The sequence below is a fragment of the Pieris rapae genome, chromosome Z, assembly GCF_905147795.1.
Source record: "Pieris rapae chromosome Z, ilPieRapa1.1, whole genome shotgun sequence".
In the NCBI taxonomy this organism is placed as follows: domain Eukaryota; kingdom Metazoa; phylum Arthropoda; class Insecta; order Lepidoptera; family Pieridae; genus Pieris; species Pieris rapae.
This window is the reverse complement of record NC_059534.1, coordinates 3,994,152-4,018,470: the sequence shown is the minus strand read 5'-3', so window position 1 is coordinate 4,018,470 and position 24,319 is coordinate 3,994,152. Positions and strand designations below refer to the sequence as shown.

Sequence of the window (24,319 nt, the reverse complement as noted above, 5' to 3'; positions counted from 1 at the left end):
TTACACTTCATTGATTCGTGTTGTGTTAAAATATAAACCCGTTGTTAGAAACTCAACAACTTTGCCGAATACTAACTCAGCTGCATTGTGTCCCCATATAAAGTCTGTATGATTTAAATTCTTGTCATGGATCACATAGTGGTCTATAGGTTTCGGTATGCTGAAATACAGCCTTAAAACATCTGCCACTGTTGCTAGCGTATCATCGGTTGAGGATATTAACGCGATTGGCACTGATATCTGACTCAAAGGATACTCCTCAGTTTCATAATTAAACTTGTGAAATTTACCGGTTTTTATCAACTGCGCGTAATGTAGTACTGTGTTAGTTGAACCACCTGCAGGAACATGATACATCAATCTTGCTAGAAAACTTCTATCTAAATATTCGGTGTCGCTCGGTATCGCTCCTGTGAAGAAATACAATGGATTGCAACAGAAAAGTTCAGGGCCCTGGCAATATTTACTAGAAATCCAGTATGGAACTTTCCTCTTTGGCATGAATTCTCCATTTCCCAGTAGTTTTAATAAATGCAAAGGTGGATCAAAGGCCATCGCTCGAAGTATTCGAAGAGGTCCCTCTGTATTTGACAAAAACGCTAGTGGAGCTAAAAATATTGCTATTTTAAAACTGTTACTATATTGTGGTAACGAAGACAGTAATACTAAAAATGCCGAAGCGCCCATAGAATATCCAACATAATTGATTTTGCTACTCGTGTTCTTAACAGTTTTCATATATTCTATAACAGCTGGTAAATCATAATACCCCATTTCGTGCCATGAAAATTTCCAGAAGTCTGTACTATCTACTTGTTTGGACGTGTGCCCGCGAGAGTAGTAGTTACCTCTAGCGTTCGCCAGCCAAACATCGTATCCAAGGTTAGACAGTATATATGGTAGAGAATCATCTGAACCTAGTAAAATCCAATCAGCTGAGCTACCTAATAAACCGTGATGGAGCAACACTGTTTCGTTGTTACAATAACTTTTGTCGCCATCTCTACGACAGGGCGAAATTAAGCGATGTAAAGTTAGAAAATATCCATCCTTCGTTAAAACAATGTGTGATTCAATGCGCTTTCCATGAAGTGTCGCCAGCTGCGGGGTTGACATTAAAGCAGTGGGATCAGATTTCAAAGTTAAATATTCAGGCGATTCTGTCTCACTTTCAGCCGCCATTTCGTCGACAAAATCACTGAACGCCTTGTTAGTTCTCGACTTCCTGTAATTAGTTTGGGGCAAATCGGTTTCCTTTGGATTAATCATGTCGGGGAAAAATAAATCTTTCATTTTCACACGAAACGATTTAAACGCCACTTTTATTGAATGCGTAAATTGATTCATTTTGTCACTAATTACGTCGAAAATAGCGTATGAATTAACGCAATGATTGTGGTAAAATAGAAGGATTGCAGACACCAATATGAGCTTCATTTTAGTACTGAACGTGCGTAGGGCCCGATTAATACTACAATCTAACTTTCGTTATGCCTATGACATCATATAAAGGTGATGCAACTATTGTATAATTTCTAAAACAATAGAAGATAACTAATGAAATATGTTTACATTGTTCAATTACTATTACTAAATTGTTTAATAAACTATTAAAATTAAACGATCAGTCAGAAATCTCCAATATCAAAAGTAATGAGTAATTTATTCAAGTGTAATACGAGAAATATTAATATCGCATCTCGCAATTATCCGTAGCATCTCAGTTCAGAAGTTTATTTCTTAACGACGTGAAGAATTTAAATCTAATGCAATATGCAATTGAAGGTGAGTCAACCTTCCTATTACACCCTCGCTCGGCAATATCGTTAAAAATTTATAGTAAAATAAGTATGATTCGTGGAACCTTAGATATGAAGCGAATTGATCAAAATCACACCTTCAAATAATGTATTCCTATAGTAAACATCAAGTTAACTAATGGACGTCAATAATTAATAATACAATAATTGCAGTTAAATTTACTGATTTCAATTAATAATCCTCGTACAATAAATCAATCAGTCAATGGTGCTATTTAACAACTGAATTTGCTAAACTTTGGCGGAGTATCGAGTAATAGATTGGTATTAAATTGATATATATTTTTTCATAATTATATGGTAGGTTAGTGAATATGAATAACCTTCAATGTTATATAAGATCGTGTAACTGAAAACTTAGCAACCAGTTAACTCATATAAGGAAATATATATATTGTTTTTTAATATTATTTTTTTTTTTTTTAATAAGGAGCAGTATACCTTATAAAACATACTAGTCTTGACTAAATTGCTTAAGTAACTGTTAATAGTCGCTTATAAGACATAAGAAAATATATAGAGATACATGCATTGTATATGTAGCGATCATGCGGAAATGAAATTATTCCCCAATAACACTCCATACATTGAGTTTGGAAGCAAGTGAAATTGGGCGGATTTACCTACGAACACGGCTCATATAAAATGCACCACAGCACCTTTTGCCTCCTATCTCCCTGTTTCCCCCTATTTATAAATGATTCCAGCTCAATTCCACCGACGTCCGCCGTTATATTGTTTGACTTTTTGACCACTGTCCGATTTTTCTATTTTTTAATATAAAAATTACATTTAGCTTTAATTGATGTGTTGACAAGGGACACCCAAAAGCCCAGGTGTTTCAAAAGTAATCGTCTGTACAAATATTTATTTATTTAAAAAGTTGAAACGTAAAGTATCTTTTATTAAAACTTGTAATACCGTCGCTCTAAAAACTCACATTGCTCGCAAATTCGTTACCTCTCTTCCAGAATTGGTACGCTCTTTTCTTATGACCTGTGTAGGTCGTACAGCGGAGAATTGCCCTCTATACGAAGGGCACCATTGGGTGCTGAGTGTCCCGGCGGAGGCGCCCAGAGGGGGATTCTCCATAGCAAGGGCGAGTGGTGCCCGCCTTGGGTAGTTTCTGTGTCTACTGTACATTCATTTTATATTTGGACCAACATTTTTAACACAATCTGAACTTTATAACTTATGTTTTTTTTACAATATATAATCATTCCAAAGCAGTATAGGCCTAGTGGCTTAAGCGTGCGACTAAATCGTATCTAAAAATAAAAATATCTGACAACCACACGCTAACGAGAGCCAATATTAGTGCTAAGCCCTTTGAACTACGAATGTCATCGTTATGAAACAAATCGATATCTTCCCGTTCTAATCTAATCTGAATCGAAATAATAAAATTCTGTAACAATAAATGCTCCAATTAGGTATTTATAAAAATAGTCACCTAAGGAAACTCTATTTGCTTTCTTAATTTCCTAACAATATACAGGCTCTGTTGTACAATAATTATATGATATTATATTAAAGCTGCTTGCCAAGCTTCTTAATTACACGAATATCTAAATGCTATGAAAATGCATGTCTAAATTTCTTATATGGTCGAAAACAATTGCACCGATTGAGTTACTTCACTGCATCTTAGCAGATTCAGCCTTCATTGAAATATGATAATGGAATCAGAGTTGTCGGCAGTTATAGAATCCTTATGAATGCGACAAAAGATATTTTAAAGGCATTTTATATTATAAGAAGATATTAATAATTTGATTTTTTTTTCTTGCAATAAAATTAACCTGGTGAAATATGTTTTTTTAATCGGTCCAGTACTTTTTGAGCCATTTCGTAACAATCAAACTTAAATATAAATCTTTCCTCTTTATAATATTAGTATAGTAAGGGTCTGTTTCACAATGTCCGAATAAGTTCCAAATAAGCTATTTATTACTTATGGGTAGGATAAAAAGTATTGTTGCGTTTCAAGACTGTCAGTCAGGTAGCTCGAAATTTCTTCGGAACTTTTATCTTCCGAATAATTTATGTGTTGCATAGCTATTTGGAACTTTATCCATACATTGTGAAATAGACCTTAGGGTCTATTTCACAATGTATGGATAAAGTCTTTAAAACAATATATAAAAAAATTCAAAGAAACAACATCAATGAGTGTTAATTAAAAGTATTGTAGCTCAACAAAATTTAACACATATCTACCACTTCATTGTTTATAAAGATCGCAAACATATCTTAAACGCACCAATTGTGTTGGCGAATAATTTCATTGTTACAAAAATTACCGGCACACACATTTTTAAAACTTCTACCTTGATATTTTAAAAGTAATATATTTTACATGGATGAACTCCCGGGCTTGGTTCATATTAAAAATTCCATATGGTTTTTTACTTATTAATAAAACTTACCTACCGTAAGACATTCTTTTATTTATTTCCCATGGAACGTCAAAAGAGTTGATATTAAAAGGAAAATGTTGTTCGCCATGTTATTAGTCTTTTCTGTTTGTCCTGTTGTAGATATCAAATAGCTGCGCTAAGGTTGGATTTAATTAAAATAGGACCTTTGAGAATTTAATTTAATTAGCGTAAGGGAAATTTTAGGGACCACTTCCTTGATTTTATACGGATTGAGTGTTTTAAGAATATGTCTTAGTCATAGTTAATGGAATATAAAAGTTTTTAAGAATAATTACACCAAATACCATTCACCATCACCTATATTATACACGTTCCATCCAGAATGCGTGGATAGAAAACTACTGAACTAGGATAAAGCTTTAACTGTTCCCTCAACTGGAATTCACATTCACTTTTTAGTTTCCATTATTATCCATAGATAATTATGATAATTGAAACGTTCGAAAAACTTTTCCTCTGTTATGATAAATATATTCTCCGGTTGAAAATAAATGTTTTTTTAAGCAATTCTTTAACTAGCGAAACTGATGGTTAAGTATGCACCCCTGATGTCGTTTGAACCTTTGTGTATCAGACAAAGAATGTTAAATGTGTACACATTTGGCGATACTTCGTCGTAAGTATCGCGTTTACATACTCGTACTGCCCACTTTCCTGCCCATTTCCCTGCTCACTACGGCTGAATGTAAACGCGGTATTCTGCTTCGGTTTCGTAAAAACCCTTCAGTGCCTAACATCAACATCGATTGTTGGCTTTTGGCATGTTTTATTTATATATCTGGTCTACAAAAGCCTGACTAAAAACAATAAAAGTTGATTAAAATAATAATGAACATTCTCATTCCGTTTTCAATCAAACTTCTACAGCGGCTCTGAAAGTTTCATTTGCATCCACTACACGATGTATCCTATAAAACTAATATAAATGAGTACGTCTGACATTTAATGTAAAATCTTGATATTAAAACAAATTTCTATGCATCATTGATTTAAAATAAATACTTTTTTTTTCGTGTGATTGTGACATTATTGTTTTACTGCCTCTTTAAAGTATAATATCTAAATTTTATTTTTATAGATTAAATGTTTGTTTTATACTGTAATATAATGTAATTTAAATTTATTACTAGCTTGTTGCCCCCGTAAACTTCTTGAGAATCAAACAATAACTGCCCCCTATGCACTCGTGGTAATAAATCCCCCGCTGGGCATCCTCCATTGGGATGCTTAGTACCCAGTAGTGGATGCATAGACTGCCCTCCATATTCCGGGGTTAGGGGGCTAAACTCCAACTGCCACGCTATCCACTATCATCTAGAGACTGCGTGGTAGGCTCTTTCTTACGGAGACTCAGATATCTGCCACGGCCACAATTGGAACATTCATTTGTGCTGCGGACGGGAGATTGCGTCTACGTCAGAGAGGAAATCTGTTTTCGTTGCCTCAGGACGCTTGAAGAATTGGCTTCATCTTACCTCTAGCTAGATTGCGATGACCAACCGCGATTCTACGCGAGTCTGTGTAGGTCCATAGTGTAAATGACGAACCCAACCGACACATAGAACACTTAAAAGTCTACAGATTTCTGCTCGAATAGGTTCCGACACAATACTATTTTACAATAATATGAGAGATTTTCTCTTGCATTAGATGTTACGATGTGCGGAGTGGGAAAATACATTTACGGTGAAATGAAAAATTCCTGTAAAAATTATTGTTTAATTTATCTTAGCTTCTAACAACTCACCTTACCCATCGCATGCTGGTTAGTGCTGACATATAATTAAAACATTATTCTCCATATTAATCATAAATTTTACTTTAATAAAGGTATTTTTAGCAAATTACATCAGTTATAATTCCACAGTAATACGAAACATACGATGCCCAAATAATAATACTCTATTTATTTAGGCAGATTATGTAAGACCCATATAAATAATGCTTATTACATTTTTGTATCTGGAGGTTAATAGAAAGCCAAACAAATTTGCTCTTGCAACACAATTTGGGGTGAATATTAAAAATAAAACTAAGCACAGGGCCGTTGCCCGTCATGTAATTGGATCGACACGAACAGCCAAATTAGTTAGTAAAATATGCATAACGTTGTAAAGCTTTCTTTGACTTAATATTAGTGACGCTTAAATATTCAAAAGGATTAAAAAGATTAAGGAACAGGTTTAATTTAAATAATGCTATGCAAATTGTTTGCAAATAAATGAGTTAAATAGAACTTATTTTTAAAATGAAGATCAATTAAACAAAGGATACATTTATTTGCTAAATCAAAGTAGTAATTAAAAACATACACACAGCTTATGGGTACTGTATATCGAGGTGTAGTGTGGCTTCTGTTTCCGCACTTAGACGCTAATTTGTCCGTTGTAATATAAAAATTTAACAGTATTCACTGTATTACAAATATATAAAAATGTATTTGCAATTAGACTGTTTGCTTCAGGTGTATATATGTCTCATAGAAACACACCCCTCAAGCCTCGACCACGAAATGGCGTGCTCATAAAAAATTAAAGGTAAGAACAAACTATTGACCCGTTTTGCTCGCTACAACGCTTCCATTGGTCCAGTCTCAATCTATACTATAGCTATAATCAAAATTATCAAGTCCAGAAAATAAAAGGAATGTTTTGTCATTTAAGTTTTTTCTATTTATAATGGAAACTTTTGAATGATTGAATGATTTGTCGATAACGTAATTCGAAAACCAATTAAACATCAAACACATGACATATTTGTCACTTTTGAGATTAAGAAGTAAATATTAATTGTAATTTTTTTAATTTGCTCAACCGAAACGTGCGTTGAAAAAATGTATAATTTACAACGACTTTATTATCTTCGGTATATTAATAAGCGATTTAAATCAAAAGCAACAAAAGACAGCGGGAAAAATTTGAAAATTATATCAAACAGTACTTCCACAAAAATTAAGTATGTAAGCGCCAACGACGTGAACAATTTAAAGGTTTCAAATAAATCCAAAGGTTTCGCCAAAATAGGTGCATGTGTCTATTTAAACATTCCAAGTGCAAAATATTGTACAAAAGATTCAAAAGCAGAAAAACCAGCCAGTGGGCCTCCAAAAGCGGCAGGAGCAGGAGCAAAGGGTAAAATAATTGCTGTTATTGGTGCCGTCGTTGATGTTAAGTTTGATAAAGATTTGCCACCAATATTAAATGCCCTTGAAGTACCTGGTCGGACACCAAAATTAATTTTGGAAGTAGCACAACATCTCGGTGAAAGTACGTGTCGTACTATAGCTATGGACGGTACAGAAGGTCTGGTACGTGGTCAGCCAGTTGTAGATACTGGAGCTCCTATCACAATTCCTGTTGGTGAGCCAACGCTTGGGAGGATTATTAATGTTATAGGAGAACCGATTGATGAACGAGGGCCAATAGCAACGGATAAGTTTGCTCCAATTCATGCTGATGCACCACCATTCGTTGAAATGTCTGTAGAACAAGAAATTCTTGTCACTGGGATCAAGGTCGTTGATTTACTAGCTCCCTACGTAAAAGGTGGTAAGATTGGATTATTTGGAGGTGCTGGTGTTGGAAAAACAGTTTTGATTATGGAACTCATCAATAATGTGGCCAAAGCTCATGGTGGCTTTTCTGTATTCGCAGGAGTTGGCGAACGTACAAGAGAGGGTAATGATTTATATAATGAAATGAAAGTTGGTGGTGTTATTAAAGACGATTACAAGCAGTCCAAAGTAGCTTTAGTATATGGGCAAATGAATGAGCCACCTGGAGCTCGAGCCCGTGTAGCTTTAACAGGTCTAACTTTAGCAGAACACTTTAGAGATAAAGAAGGTCAAGACGTATTATTATTCATAGACAATATTTTTAGATTCACTCAAGCAGGATCGGAAGTGTCGGCTTTACTAGGTCGTATTCCATCTGCCGTAGGATATCAGCCAACATTGGCAACAGACATGGGTACAATGCAGGAAAGAATTACGACCACCACCACTGGTTCTATTACTAGTGTGCAAGCAGTATACGTCCCAGCTGACGATCTGACCGATCCTGCCCCGGCCACGACATTTGCTCATCTAGACGCCACAACGGTACTCTCTAGAGCCATTGCTGAGTTGGGAGTATATCCTGCTGTGGATCCCTTAGATTCAACATCCAGAGTCATGGATCCTAATATTATAGGTGCCGAACATTATGGCGTAGCAAGAGGTGTTCAGAAAATATTACAAGATTACAAATCTCTGCAAGATATTATTGCAATTCTGGGCATGGATGAGTTGTCAGAGGACGACAAATTGACAGTGGCGCGTGCACGAAAAATTCAACGTTTCTTATCACAGCCTTTTCAAGTAGCTGAGGTATTTACAGGTCATGTTGGTAAAATGGTTAAATTAGAAGAGACGATTAAAGGGTTCAAGAGAATTTTGGCTGGAGAATTAGATAATATACCAGAGGCAGCTTTTTATATGGTAGGTACGATCGAAGATGTTATAGCAAAGTCACAGTCATTGGCAAAGTCCTAAATTGACTTAGATTTGCTCAAGAAAGTATATTTTGCATTTTAATTATTTTTGTTGTTGTCTACCATATATTTTATTGTATAAAATATTCTCAATGTCCGCTATGCAATGAAACTTGCTTATTCCAAAAATCCATTGTTTTATTAATTTAAATTGAATTTTAGTACTGGGAGCGTAAAATCTTATCAAAGAAAAAGATCACTGACATCAAATTTGGCTTAAAATTATAATTTGCAAGCAAATCTTACGTTTCTCATACTCAAAGTAACGGACATTTGATCGATACATAATAGCTCTTTATTTCGTTTCTCCTCCCTCACGAGATATTTTATGTTTCAATATCTGCGTGGACTTATTAATCTGAGCCTGAGGGGGAATGTACCACCCTAACAACAGTGTTTTATACTATAAAATCGATACGGTGTTCTCTTTTTGGTACCTGTATGTTTATTTTTGTCTTGCATTTATTTATACACAACATTAAGGAGAACATATCTTTGTTTTGTATTTATTTCAATTAACGTTTCTGTTGAAAGAGTAACCTTAATAATTACACAATGAAATTATTTTTCTCGATGTACTAAGTATTATATATTGATTTAATGAAACTTACAATAATTTTTTCATTATTTGTTAACCACGTAAGTAGTTCCTTAACTTTGGATATTATTTTTGTCTTGCATTTATTTATACACAAAATTAAGTAGAACATATCTTTGTTTTGTATTTATTTCAATTAATGTTTCTGTTGAAAGAGTAACCTTAATAATTACACAATGAAATTATTTTTCTCGATGTACTAAGTATTATATATTGATTTAATGAAACTTACAATAATTTTTTCATTATTTGTTAACCACGTAAGTAGTTCCTTTATCCTAAGTGCAGGGGAATATAAGACAAAAAACACATTTTTCGTTACACGCTCAATGCTTTACAATTGATTCTTTTAACCTTTTTAGTACTCGATTTTCCTTTCCAGGCACCCGGCACTCTATTCAGTGCATTTAGGAAGTAATATAACTTTTGTTAGTCATCAAATATGATAAAACGTAGGTCATATTTAATATTCAGATAAAATTAATATACAATATAGACACTTTTTGGGTCGCTGATACAACGGAGTGAGGTGAAATTCAATAAAGTACTATTAAAATTAATACCAGCAATATAATCGCATTTCTACGGATGCATTACATTAAAGCTCTAAATAGTATACAGACTGTTTTGAGGGGTTGATCTGTTAGGCTTGCAACACACATGTCGACCGAAAGTTGCGCAACAATACGCATACTTATTAATCTGAGTGCGTATAAAATAATCTTGAAATTAAGTTAGTTAATTTACTAGAGACTAAACAGACTCAAACCGAAGAATATATACATTATTTGTATTCAATTTAATATTTTTAGAACCCGCTAGGCGAGCAGTTTTCTAATAGAAATTTGCTTATTTCTCTTAGAAAGACGATTTATGGAAGATATTTTAATAATCTAATCTAATTGAAAATAACAGAGTACTGGCGTTGGTCGGGAACAATGCTACGCATTCCAATTTTCATAAAATAATTCCAAATAATTTAATTTAAGCTACTGTAAATGAAACTAACAAGGTGAAAATATTATGTATTTTTCTGCCTTCTTTGTATGTGTATGCAACTCTTAAGCGGTATTTTGTCATGGCTACCGAACAAATGATATGTGTATTTAATTAAATGTTGTGTGCACGTGTTTCTTGAACATATTATAGTTTTGTTGTTAGTAGCTTTTGTTGAAGTAAAACATTTAAAAAAAATGTTATTTTAGCGTATAATGTTAACAAGGGTTTCAGGTGGCTGATTGTAACAAGTGAAGAAGAAAACACTTCCACGAAGGTAGGTAGACTGCTTTGAACCTTTTACTTTGTAACTTTATACATTATGCCACAAACCTTGCAAACAATGAAATTGACAGGGTTTAGTATGAAAATAGATACCTCCCACACGGAGCTCACTAGACTTGTGACGTACCTAGTAATGTGTTACGACTTCATTATTACATTTTGCTTATAGCCTGTAAACGATAAACAGATTCTGAATTCTGAAATGTATCCATTTCATAAATAATTTTGCACGAGAGGAGAAAAATAGCATAGCAAAGTAGTGATAATCTAGTTTTCAGTAATAGTTCTTAATTTGATTTTGTTGAAATTGAATATCTCATATCAGTTTAACTTATCTTTGCAGATATAAAATCTTAATAAAGAAGAAAGAGTCTTTAATGCAAATATATAACTTAGCTAGAGTATTCGTTTCTAAGTAACGGAGATTGACGTATTGCAACGTAATTGTAAGAAATTTAGAATTCCGAAAACTGTGTATCAGTAGGTTTGCACGCTATTAATATAACGCTATAATTCATATGTATTAATTTCACAAATCTATATTAATTTAATAAATCTCAATCAGTGGTTTCTTATTTATAATATTCTCTGCGGTTTCATAGAGGCACAAAAAAGCAACCTGACATTTGTATAGTGACAGTTAACTAATCAAATATTTTAAACAATTTTTGCCAAAATATATTAAAATGCCTCTAAGAAAGGTAATGAAGGGTATACCCCTGGACCCGCTGCCAGCTGAAGGAATTCTATATAGGGATGAAGATGCACTTACCACCTGCCAACGAGAGTGCGTGGCCAGAGTTGGTACGACCCTTCAATTGGAGCAAGAGTCGTATCTTTCCAGACATCCAGAGGTATTCATTTGATTATTTAACTTAGGTTTTAGCAGAGAGCTTCCTTATGGGCCGTCAAGCAATTTTGTATTATTTATATATAAATATGTTCTTACCATGACTTTGATAAGCGATATGTAATTTCTTTGATTAGTAATATCGAAATAAGAGGGTTTCTAAAGGTCTAAAAAAATTAAAATATATTACTCTGAAAGATTAAAAGAAAATGTATACTAAAAAAATTTTTATTTCCCTCAGACAAATTAAAAAAAATCCACCTATCATAATAGTACTGTTTCTAACTATTATATGTAATTGTTCGATTGTACTGACAAATACTTTTTGGATAACTATTAGTATCTCACTTTATTATTTGCCCTATATATTTGATAATAAAGTCTAAATAAAAACGAGAAAGATTAATGAAGAGTAAGAATTCACCTGTTACAGGCACTGTGTTAAAATTGTACTTAACACATATTTATATCTTATGTAGCCTGCCAACCTGCCAATCTCATGGTAAAATTTGACTGATGAGTATATATTAAATGCATCTAATTTTTTTGCCAATTCTAAATATACTGCCAGTTCTCAAATCAAGGGCGTAGAACAGAAGAGAATAATTGGCAATAAACTCTCCGACACTCTTTACCAAGTTTATTATTTTACACAGTGTTTGTAACGAGCTGCAATATCAAATTAATAGATAACTAAAAATAATAAATAGTTAATTAAAATTGTAAAAACTAATAAAATAAATTAAAAACAAAGATTTGTCGTCTATCAGCAGGAATACAAATAAGTTAAATAAAAACAATGAGAACCGTGCGTTTGAACCTCAGTACACCATTATTTTTCAAGTACCTAGTACTTCGATAACATCGTAAGAATAAAATATCTAAAAACCAAAATCTATAGAATAGACACCGAAGGCCTATGAACATACATATGATGAATGCAACATAGTACTGGATCGCTGAAGCGCGGAATCTTGATGACTGGCGTAATGCAATGTATACGGCTTTATCTTTAGAATATTACTCTACATGAAATAGTTCATTTGATTAAATCGTCAAAGGCTGCCAAGGGATAATTGACCATAGAAATGGCATTATGCTAATTAGGAATTTAGTACCCTTAATTGCATGACGTATGCGAACTACTTGCGCTAAGTATTTAATACTATTTACTGTATTTACTTAGCGACCAATTAGTAGGATTAATAAATGTACTAATAAATTAACAGTAAGTTAATTGTATCAACCTTCATGTGATTCATTTCAATAATTGATTGCATATATATCATTGATATACAAAAAACCCAAAAAAAAAGGTTTTTTGTAAATCAATGATATATATAATTCTTCTGTGAGTGTGTATGTCACTGAACTTCTCTCAAACGACTGGACCGATTTTGACGAAATTTTTTGTGTGTTCAAGGGGATCTGGGAATGGTTTAGATTCACAATTTTGTCCGCTAGACAATGTTTTTTTAATTAATTTTTAATTTATTAGTAGTTGTTGACTTTGGAATGTTTTACATTGGATCCGACATTACATTACCATCGCAGTGTCAAATTTTAAATAATATTCGAATTTTAATTTTAGTCTGTCCCGACAGTTAGCGCTGCGATCAAATTAAAAAAAAGTTTAGTTATCATTGTGTTATTGTAGACCATGTGCTGGATCGTTAGATATTGTCATAACATTTGAATTGTAATTTTCATCAAAATGGTCCAGAATGTTTTAGCCTATTAAAAAAAGTTTGAAATTTTCAAATTAAAGATGTATAGACAGGACAACGTCTGTCGGGTCCGCTAGTATTTGTTATAAAATACGTGTATATGAAGCGCACAAGTTTGAATGAAATATAAGTGAAGTCTCCATGTCTATTTTTTACATCTCTATTTCAAGTTTTTTTTTGTAATTTCTTTGTGTAAGATGATGTATGATGTTACTATTAGCTAGACTCTTGTATATCTATATTTTATCGATATTCATTTATTTAAATTTCGTAAACGGGTCTAACTCTAATTATTAATAGGTTTATAGCTATATTAATAGCTATCTACTATAATTTAATGAACGCATATATAACGTTAATTTGTTGATCAAAGGGAGATTTGGTCCTTTGAAACTGATGTTTGCATGTTATGAATGATGTCGCAGGCATTGCACTGGATGTCCTATGTGATCTATTTTAAAGGTTGTTGTAATACAAATACTACGTACAGTATTGATTCTATTTAATCCTGGCTTTCGTGTAATACTGAATTTACCTCCAGTGAAATGACACGTTCATTTATAGCCAGAATTAGTTATGGTACTATTGAGGCATTTTAATAAAGACTTCATTTAAACGCCCCATTCTATGCTCACCTACTGGCTGACATTTTTCATTCACGTTAGGAAAACAGCGAAAGAACCGGTATTCCTTAGACCTAGAGTGTGCTAGTCACAGGAGGCTGATCAAGAAAGGTCCAATTGCCAAGAAAGAAAAAATTAAATCATCACGAATCAGATACGGATACTAAATACTTAATACATTTAGGGCCTGTTTCACAATATATGAATAAAGTGCCAAATAGCTATGTAACACATAAATTATTCGACAGATAAAAGTTCCAAATAAGATACTTCGAATTTCATGACGCTATCTGACAGTCGTGAAACGCAAAAATACTATTTATCCTACCAATAAGTAATAAGTAGCTTATTTGGAACTTATCCGGACATTGTGAAACAGGCCCTTAAAGTATATGGGCCAAGTTTGTTAAAAAATAAATTTTAATTTGGGGATAATTATAAGACTCAATCTTTAAAGCCAACGCATATTATTACACGCGATAGCTTTCGCGAACAGGCCTTTCGTATATTTTGTTTTTTTTTTCTATTTTGTCAATCAACTTACATCAAACCATTATATTAGCAAAAACATATAAAATTAATATTTGTGAAACATATAATGTAAGTAAAGGTGAGTTTACCGTGGTCGTTTTTTTTATAGTAAGATTTTTTATTGGAATAAACGGACAGGTGGCTCACTTAATATCAACTGATATCGCCGGCCATGGACACTTTTCATCGTTGTAACCGTAGTTTAATATAGAAATACTAGCGCACCTGACAGAGTGATCTCGAATTGAAATAATTAACTAAAAAACATTTCAGAAACAAAGTGTTTATTATGTATGATTAGTGAGATTACTGTCTCACAGATTGTTGTTATGACTGTTGTTATCGCAACAGAAAAGGGAATTTAGCATTTACACTCTCAATTCTCACGAGTTCTAGTTCCGCACAGACTCTTCTCATGTAAGCAGTTGATGCCTTAATCATATATTTATTGAAAATATGATGAAACAGATACGGGCAACATTAGAGATGTTTGTTAGTAAAATGACCAGAGAAAACAAACGGAAAGGTATTTTAAAGGAAGCAGCGGAATATTTTACGAAACCAACAGAAGAACTTGAATCTGACATCAAAGAACACCTCAACATTTCGGAAGGAAGTTCTTTTATTAAGGTGTGTATGAAAATTATTTCTACTAATCTCAAAATACTGTATCAATTTTAATCTTAGCCTAAACATAAATACTGCTTACTTAATAACACGTTTACTGCTTTAAAATTAAAATTAAATTAAAATGATTCATTTATGAACAAAATCATAAAAATATGAGTTATATAAATAGTCAGGCCATAAATATACTGTTACATAAAAACTGATCTTTTTTTCAGCTTTTTATTTATTAATTTGGAATGTATGTATATTTTTTTTAATATTTCGATTAAGTGCCATTTCACATATTTTTTCGTGTTTATTACTATAGAGAACATAGTAGGTATGGAGCGGCGGTCATTTTCTACACATTTCCGTTCGTACTATCAACCGATACTACACCACTTCGTCTGACGACCAGAAAATATCGGCTCGGCCGCGTGATTAACTACAAAGGCTGTTAATGCTGTGAGCGCCAGCCATTCGTTGAATCCCTATTAGGAAGAAAATAATCTTATTTCGAGAAATGAAGATTACAGCCCGGACTATGTATTATAAAAGAAGACCTGTAGCTATACAGATCTTATCATCTAGAGCTTATCGTCGATATACAGGACATAACCTAAATTAATCTTTACATTTGAAGAGAGAGTATCGATCAAAACGCCTTTTATCACAATACGCAGGTGAACAGCAAACAAATATTTTCTTTACCGATGAAAAACTTTTCACTATTGAAGAACACTACAATAAGCAAAATGGTAAAGTGTACACTCACAGTTTTAAAGAAGCTGCTCAAGCAGTCGACAAGGTACAGGTGTTCATTATCCTGCGTCAGTGATGGTTATTAATAAGTCCCAAAACTACAGCTTTGTGAAAAAGCAATATACTTTTCAAAACATAACGTGGACTTTTTAGCGGAATTCTGCACCAGGTCACGAAGGACGAACTACCCAAACGCACCGTTACAGAGCTAAAGACTGACAGACCCTTTAGACAGTTTTAGAGGATATAGCCTGCTCTTAACCGAATGGTGCCGCCATTTGATTAAGAGTTTGAGTCTCTTATAAAATCTTTGGAGCTAGGAGAGGCGAAATTTTCCTTGGAAACAGTGCGTAAACGTTGATTCGGGGCCAAACAGATTATACGCCAAAGGTGGCAATTTTAAATAGAATATTTTTGTATTTCTAATGTGAATTTAATAAATATGAAGTTAAAAATTTAAATAATACTAAAATTAAATAAATTACTTACTTTATGGCTGCACCATGTATTCATATTCATGTCAGGTATCTTTTGTTTTATTCGACCCTTTTTCTGTAATTCTATCAAAGACTTCAGATCAAGGCCTGCCTATTTATTAATAAGAGTCTTAAATTTTATAAAAACTACCCACTTCACGGCTGGACTTTTATTTTATGGCTAGAAATAAATAGTAAAAGCTCGAAAAGAGTATTGATAGTAATAACATTAATAGCTGTAAAACCTGTATAAGGTCAAGTGACAATAGAATTGGCATATCAAAGGTTTCTGTAGAATGTCAGCTCTCTCGGTTCTTGTTAAGTACATAAGACGCTTAATAGCTAGAGTAGACATCAAACGTTTTCTGACTTCCAGTATATTCAATAGACGAAGGAAATGCAACCCCAATTAATTGCTAGTACAGATTGCAAAGGTAACTTTGAAGTGAATTCTATGAAATTGCAATAGTCAAGTTCTGCAGCAATTTAAAATAGTATCAATTGAATAGTATTTAATTCGTTTATAGAGATTCATTGCTTTCATACGAAGTTTCTGTATAATGGCAGCAGTTAATACAGAGTCCAGCCGAGAAGTAGTTTGCGCTCGCTGGCTAGTTTTTGTGAGAAACATACTCGTGTTCTTATTGCAGCTTGTTCTATTGAGGTAGTGTTCTCGTGGATATTAAGAAAGGGTCAATTCAGGTGAAGCAAGTACATGCTTGGAAATGAAGTGATTCTATAATAATCTGTTAAAATAGTCAAAGTGTAACTTTGACAACAGCAGCCGCTAGGTCCGTGTTGAATGGTCGCCAAAGCCCCGAGAGGCTTCTCATGACTTAAGTCGAGACTAGGCGAAGAGCTTTCGACAAATGTGTATAGATACATAGGTTTTGTGGAAAGCTTTTATTTGCTTATACACAAACTACCTTAGATATCTGTTTATCTAGAATTTTGTGCAATGGTAACAGTAGTTTTGATATATTTGTAGGCCGTTTAAGTCAATCCATCCATCACAAGAGCTTTTTACGATACTTCTACTTATTTTAATGGAATTACCAAATTAAACTCATTTGTTAGCATATATTTTATCGTCGCGACTGCGCGCGTTATTTATACAAATATCCGCGAATTAATTGAATAAATATGCTTGATATAAACAACATAACAGAAATAAATGATCAAATTGTTTCTATACATTCCAGAAAGACGCCAAGCAATTCAAATATAATGACTTGAAGCTGATAGATGATATTCAGAAGATTATCAATACCAATTATCCCGGAGAGCCGTTCAGAATTGCGACACCAGACGCCTCCACTATTAATACGGCATCTTCATCTTTTGTATCCATTGCCACCTCTGACACCACGTTACCAACTCCAGGTATCATGTAAATTAAAAAAAAATTGTATTAACTTATTTTTTAAACATATTTGTTTCTCAAATTGATTATGTTTCATAATATAAGCTTAGTTCTATCTATTCTGCCGCAAAAGTACGGTGCTATATCAAATGATGCTTATATTGATACAAACACAGACGAACCTAATTTTATCTTTAAAAAACCAGTAAACCAAGACGTAAAAGTTTACCTGTCCCTTACCTCGTTAAGTGGACAATCACGTTTTAGGACAATTGTTATGTAATTTTACAAGTGTCTGCTGCTGCTACCCCTACTTTTCTGTTAAGTCCCATAAACAAACGGTGTGCGTAATGATGCTAATGGTCAGTCAATTGACGATTTCTAAATCATTTTCAGAGCCGATACCAACCCCGGAACCAACACTTTCAGAAACATTATTTTCCCTTGTTTCTAATACCGTTGATAAAGCAATATTTCTTCACGTTGACGAACCAGCCCTTCGCTACGATACGGCTTATGTAGAACTAAAAAAAGCCGTCGAAGAAGCTATGGAAATACCTGTTATTGAAATCAAGGAAGATATTGCTGAGTTATACTATAATTCATATAAAATGTTTGAGCTCAATATCTTGGAGAAGGAACGTATCAGTGAGATTTATTGGATGCTTTTTATATCTTTCAACCTATCACACTATGAGATTATTTCGCACCTTTGAATTTTAACAAAAACAGATTATTTTATTATATATATTCATTCATTTCAATCAATTCATTTAGCTTAAGAACTTTATCAAGCATAGTCATGTCTTAACTATAGTTTAGTAATTTAAAATGAATTAAGAGAATCATATAACTTTTATGTTTTTAAAACCGTCAGATGTGCTGAAGATATATATTATTAGGGTGGACATAGTAATTCCTGTTAGGTGTAAAAGATGGGACATGTAGGTATGTGTGAGTAACGTTAAAACGAATTTTTATTATCGTTTTTAATCTCGCATATTAAGTTTGGTTTTATTATTTATAAATAATCATGTTTATAAAGCAGACGAAATATTGAATTTAAGTTAATACTTGTTTTCATAAAAGTTTGATGTTCTGTTTGTTTGAGTTATTAGAAAAGCTAACACATGATAACGCAAAAGTGGTCGCATGTGGCTGAACTTTTAATAATCACAAATACATTTTAACGGTTCCTAAGGGGTAATGTTAACAATAACCCCGTATATAATTTAATATATAGTCCCGTTTAATTTGGAGATTTTTATAAAGCTTGTACTGAACAAAGCGTTTCAAGTTCTAGGTTCATAGCGACGAAAATAGCATTTACCCATCAAAGATAAAAACATATATTTTCCTCTGAAATCTTAACATTAGTGAGCTAAATTAATTTTCATATAGTAACAACAAAATTTATAGTCTTTACTACCTTTAGCCGATAGAGTAATAGTTTCTAGGGGAAACGCGAAATTTGTCTTCCTTTTTATGAATTTAGAACTATAATGATATCTGTCACATTTCACTTCATAAGAAATGAAGAATTCATACATTTAAAACACGTAATTATACGTTTATAAAAAAGGAGACAAATACGTAAGCAATTCCCATCCCTCGCTCAAAGTATTACCTAGTGGTATAAATATTAATTGTTGTTTTATTTAGCCGCTGAAATCGCCTGGGAGAAAAGAATGCGCAAGAAATTGAAGAGAACACTTAGGCGTCAGAATAATTTTAAAGGTTATCAATTTTCCTGTCAGTGCTATTTGTCAAGAACTGAATTATATATTAACAAGAAGTAAAATAATACAATTTGGCCGCAAATTATTGAAATGTCGGTAATATTGAATGAAAATATTTTTAAACATTTTATTCAATATGTTTTGATGAAAAAGTCTGATTAACTATTATTGAGTTCATGAGTTTATTTTGCTTTTATTGATCAAAGGGTATGAGACTCCACCTACACCTAAAAGTGTCCTTTCGTCGCACGAGAGTTATAAAAAGCCGCCGCCGCGTCCGTGTGTTTGCCACCCACAATTCTCTTATAATCGTTACCCCAAGGTATATTAAAATTCTTGTAAATGTAGAGTTATATTTATCTAAAATTAGTTGGTTGAATACTACACTCGAAATATGCGTAACATCTATATTACTGGTAATCCATGTAATGTTTGAGATAATTATCAGTTACCTATAAGAAAGATTTTAATTAAATAATACAATTTAAGTTAATCAGTTAATTCAATTTAGTTTCTAAAATACCTGTTGGATATTGACTTAGTGCAGTACTAGCGGCTTGCAGCTTCGCACGGTTGCAATTTTTTTGGATTCACCGAAGACCTTTTTAGTTAAGGTTTTTTTAACTAAATTATAGTAATGAAAGAATTAAAATCAGTTGAGTAGTTTTTAAGTTTAATTGTTTAATATGCCAATGTATGTATGTATAATATAATATAGATTTTCGCCGTTTTGTAAATAAAGCTGAGAGAATGAGACGAACGAGTACTTAGTTAAAATAGTGCAATTAGACTATCTCTCTTACACTGATATAAAAATGGAGTTTAAAAAATTTCACTTCTTATATTCATATTCATGTAAAGAAGAAGTGTTGATCTTCTTAACAGGCTAGACTCCTAATGTTGAGGTCGTGGGTTCAAATCATGACTGTGCCATATAATTACTTTTTTTATTAGTGATTACGTAAAATGGAACGGGATACGTTTGAGCAAAACATGCGGGAGGAAACCGAAAGATTATAGACTGACAAATCAGCGAAATATACCAGTTTTTACCGGTATACTGAACTGAGAAATAAATTATCAAGAAAGACATATACAAATCTTTTGCCGAGACTATTGTTAGCGCTTTGGTAAACAAACGTTGGGAAAGGGTCGGAATCGTTTTTAAACTTCGAATAACGCAGTATTGTTTTAAAAAACTAATAAAACAAACAAATCGCGATGTCTATGAACGAATGTTTATACAATATTATGGATTTCAGGATCGATTTGGGATATACCTGCCAAGACAGGCAGGTTATAGTGAGGGTAATATCACGGTAACACCAGCCGTTTCTATAGAAAGCCTAGTTGATGAAAATGCGGACACTAAGTCAATAATAAGTAAGAAGTCCGCAGTTTCTGGGAAAAGTACAGTCAGTAAGAAAATTGGTTTTAAAGAGTGAAGCACGTGCTACACGTAGGCGCTGTATGGCGAAAAATATTTTTTTCTATAAAAAAATTCTAAGTACAGCCTATCTTTTATGTTGTGATTTAGCTTTTATTGTTTAGATGTTTGTTTAAATAATATTAAAACGCATTTCTGCAAATCCGTTTTTTTATTTTACATAATAATATGTTACATTACATTTTAAATAAATTTTATATCTACATCAAAAAAGGTGTTTCTTTTTATTAACGTGTACCGTGTGGTAAACATTGAAAATGTTTAGAACTGGTCAGTTAGAAATACTGCCAATGAAAACTTTTTTTGAACTACAATTTTAGAACTCTTTGGTGACCTAATGTAGTAAATTGTATTCATTTGTCATTTGTTTTCTGGAATTGGTGGCAAATCTAAATTTCTTGTTACACATGAAAATAAAACACTGAAGGTGCGGTGAAAATACACGGCTTACGAAAATGCTATAGACTCCTTAGGAAGAATGGGCCCACTGCTTTTCTCAGTTGTTCCATCGAATGCGACGATGTGTAGAGAGCAACGGAGAATGCTTTAAAAAAGAATAAAAGTATTACCAATTTTCTACATTGTCGTTTTTCAATGTCTATACATTTTCAGTGCTAACTAGTTACTATGTGATATTATTGGAATTTATATTAATATTTTCAATGATCAACATTCTTAATTTTATTGACAATTTTTTAGATAATTTATATATAAACTTATAATTTGAATTTTTTAAATTGCTTTTATGCTGAGATAAAGACGTTATCAATAATTGTAGAATGGTTCGTTAATTATTTTTGAATTATTTAATTACAATAAGTTATATTATCTATGTAATTGAACAAATTATTTATAGGAAAAACATTTGTTGGTTAGCAATAATTTACACGCCGTTTCTCTTAGCTACTAAGAAACCATAAAAACTGACAAATTTCAATTAAATTCTTGAAAACAATTCCCTAAAAGTTTCACGCATTTAAAAGGATTTTTACATTAAATTTGGTATTGTTTATTGTTTCACTGCCTACTTGTTTATTTCGCGAAACATGTGACTACTTTTATTGAAATCGCGAAGTCGTGACGCATTATTCATGATTTCTTTAAGTGAACCGGTATTATATTAACATTGTTCAATAATGGTAGGTCTCAATGATAATTGTCACAGTTATTTATTCAAACACATATTTACACTTAAAATTTAAAATATATACATAGTTATAGTAACGGTAGGAAAAATACTGAACCAAATTATAATTGTCTTTTGTTTTAATAATGCGTAAAACGCTGGCTTATTAGGGAAAAAATACAGTTTAATTGTTAATGAAACTGTACTACTACGTATACTTAAAATAACAAAAACGAAGATTTTGCCTTGTGTCGTGTTAGTTTTCTGCCTATCAAGCTGTAATAGTCGTCGTTTCCACGGGAATCGAATCTAGAGTATTGGGGTACCACTGGTAAAGGCCAGTTTTTTTTTTAAATTAATTAGAGCTTTGCTTAAAAATCTTGTATTTTATTGCTTATATTAAGCGAGAGAAAGAAATGTTTCAATATTCAGTAATTTTTTTGCAATTTTTTTTTTCTTCAAACGTTATTCAAATACAATAGGTAACACAGCATAATACGACGATAATTATAAAAACCCCTAACGCAAAACAATGAAAAGGAGAAATGAAAATAATAATCTGCTTAGCAAATCGTTTAGAATATTTCTCTGTCTCCTCTAAGCCGTATTGTCTGGCATATAATTCTTTCGTAAGTTATTTACATGAAAGACAAAGGTTTTGCTAAAAACAAAGTTCTTTTCATTTAAATTAATATTATTCTCATAAACATGTCAATTACATGAGAAAAAGTTTGTCGCCGTCGTTTACCAAAGACCCTCATAGGCGTAATCGGAACTGATCCACTGCTACTGTTTCTCGTAACTTAAAGCAAGCTGTAGTGAAGCTTCGAATAAGTTATATTTGTGCGAACGTATTTGGTTCTGATTTATGGTAGAGGTATGTGATTAGTGTTATGTCGGCTTCGAGTGTGATTGAAGTTACATTTAAGGCTTGTGTGAGCTATGTAACGTAATATTAGTTAAGTTACTTAACTATATATAAAGAGCTTACAAATTCTTAAAAGGCCGGCAACGCATTCGCTAGCCTTCTGGCATCAAGAGTGTCCATTGGCGGCGGTATCACTTAATATAAGGTGAGACCCCTGTTCTTTAAAAAAAATATTAGACAGGACTACTATACGTGAAGCCAAAATGAGTTTTTAGGTTTTCTTACACTCAGTACTTGTAATTTAACCATTTCCGATGATATTCAATCACATAAGAGTCACTTAGGTTTAAGAATTCAGAAGAAATAAGTCAAGTCAGATTTTTTGTTAGCGTCAACGCCACTAAATATCTTTGTTATATACTACAGTTTTAAGCGATTGAAGCTTGTTGACACTTGGCTTCAAATACTTTCATTGACAACCTGAAGCATGGGCATCAACTCAAGCAAGAAATCGTATTACCTTCTGCCATTGTCACAAGGAATATGATATGGGAAAGTTAAGCAATTGTGCAGTTGTTATATAAATAATATATATAAAATGGGTATATTTACAAATTACAACGCTCTTACGTATCTATATTGAGTAACTATTACTAATTAAAACTATTACTATACTCTCATTTTCTATATATTGATGAAAATTTGAAGGTAATTTTCTGTAAAGTATTCATTCAATAAGCCTTGCTTCAATTTCGTATAGGTATAATTTTGAAAAATGCAAATAGTTTTCTATAGTACTCTTTATACTGTGATTATAGTCACTTTATATACTGACATTCGGTCATATATAGAAAAATCCGAGGAAGGTTTGATTGTGAACTAATTCTAAGGGAGTTGCAGTCGATAGGGTACGAGTTATAAGAATGCACATGTGTGGTTATGTAGGATTAAGTGGGGTGTACGTGAGCTTAGATGTGATTTGATGTGACTAGAACGGATATGTACCAACATTGTTGTGTTAGGATTTAGCCAATGAATTGAAATAAGATCGTAGCTTTCTGCGTCTTTGATGTTAGGCCTATCAGCTAATAGGTATAATTACCTGCAAATATCTGGCAATCCTTTATTACTATAAGTAATGTGTTAACGTAGGTAAGGTAAAGGTCCAATAACTGAGTCCTGAACAATACCTTCTATTATGGATATTAGAATGCTTATGATAGATATGCACCGAAGGGTGCACTGTTATGATAAATTATATGTTGCAGATAGTTTTCACACCGCTTGAGTAGGGTTTCTCGTATTCCGCAGTTAAGCAGGTTTTGTAGGATCATGCTTCATCCACACTGTATCGTATGCCTTACTATGGTCAATAAACACTACTATAACCTGATTTTTTTAATTAAGGTACGGTATTGGATTATGCGGATAGCAATTGTTTTTAGAAATTTTCATCATAGTTTTGATATAATTCGATAATTTTAATCGGATTTGGATTACATGAAACTAAATTAGTTTTGTTATAATA

The 24,319-nt window shown here is 32.7% G+C and overlaps 3 protein-coding genes across 3 annotated transcripts; 2 read left to right on the top strand and 1 right to left on the bottom strand.

The window, feature by feature from the left end:
* On the bottom strand, window positions 1–1,269 carry LOC111000081 (lipase 3-like). Its single transcript, XM_022269423.2, has one exon. It carries the CDS (start codon window positions 1,267–1,269, stop codon window positions 1–3), a length of 1,269 nt encoding a protein of 422 aa, XP_022125115.2.
* Window positions 1,270–7,045: 5,776 nt separating this feature from the next.
* LOC111000084 (ATP synthase subunit beta, mitochondrial-like) lies at window positions 7,046–9,220 on the top strand. Its single transcript, XM_022269426.2, has one exon. It carries the CDS (start codon window positions 7,095–7,097, stop codon window positions 8,790–8,792), a length of 1,698 nt encoding a protein of 565 aa, XP_022125118.2. The 5' UTR covers window positions 7,046–7,094; the 3' UTR covers window positions 8,793–9,220.
* Window positions 9,221–11,330: 2,110 nt separating this feature from the next.
* LOC111000098 lies at window positions 11,331–20,795 on the top strand. Its single transcript, XM_022269442.2, has 7 exons — window positions 11,331–11,524; window positions 14,870–15,031; window positions 17,451–17,631; window positions 18,008–18,259; window positions 19,274–19,348; window positions 19,557–19,672; window positions 20,613–20,795. Exons 1-7 carry the CDS (start codon window positions 11,357–11,359, stop codon window positions 20,793–20,795), a joined length of 1,137 nt encoding a protein of 378 aa, XP_022125134.2. The 5' UTR covers window positions 11,331–11,356.
* The last annotated feature ends 3,524 nt before the right edge of the window (window positions 20,796–24,319 follow it).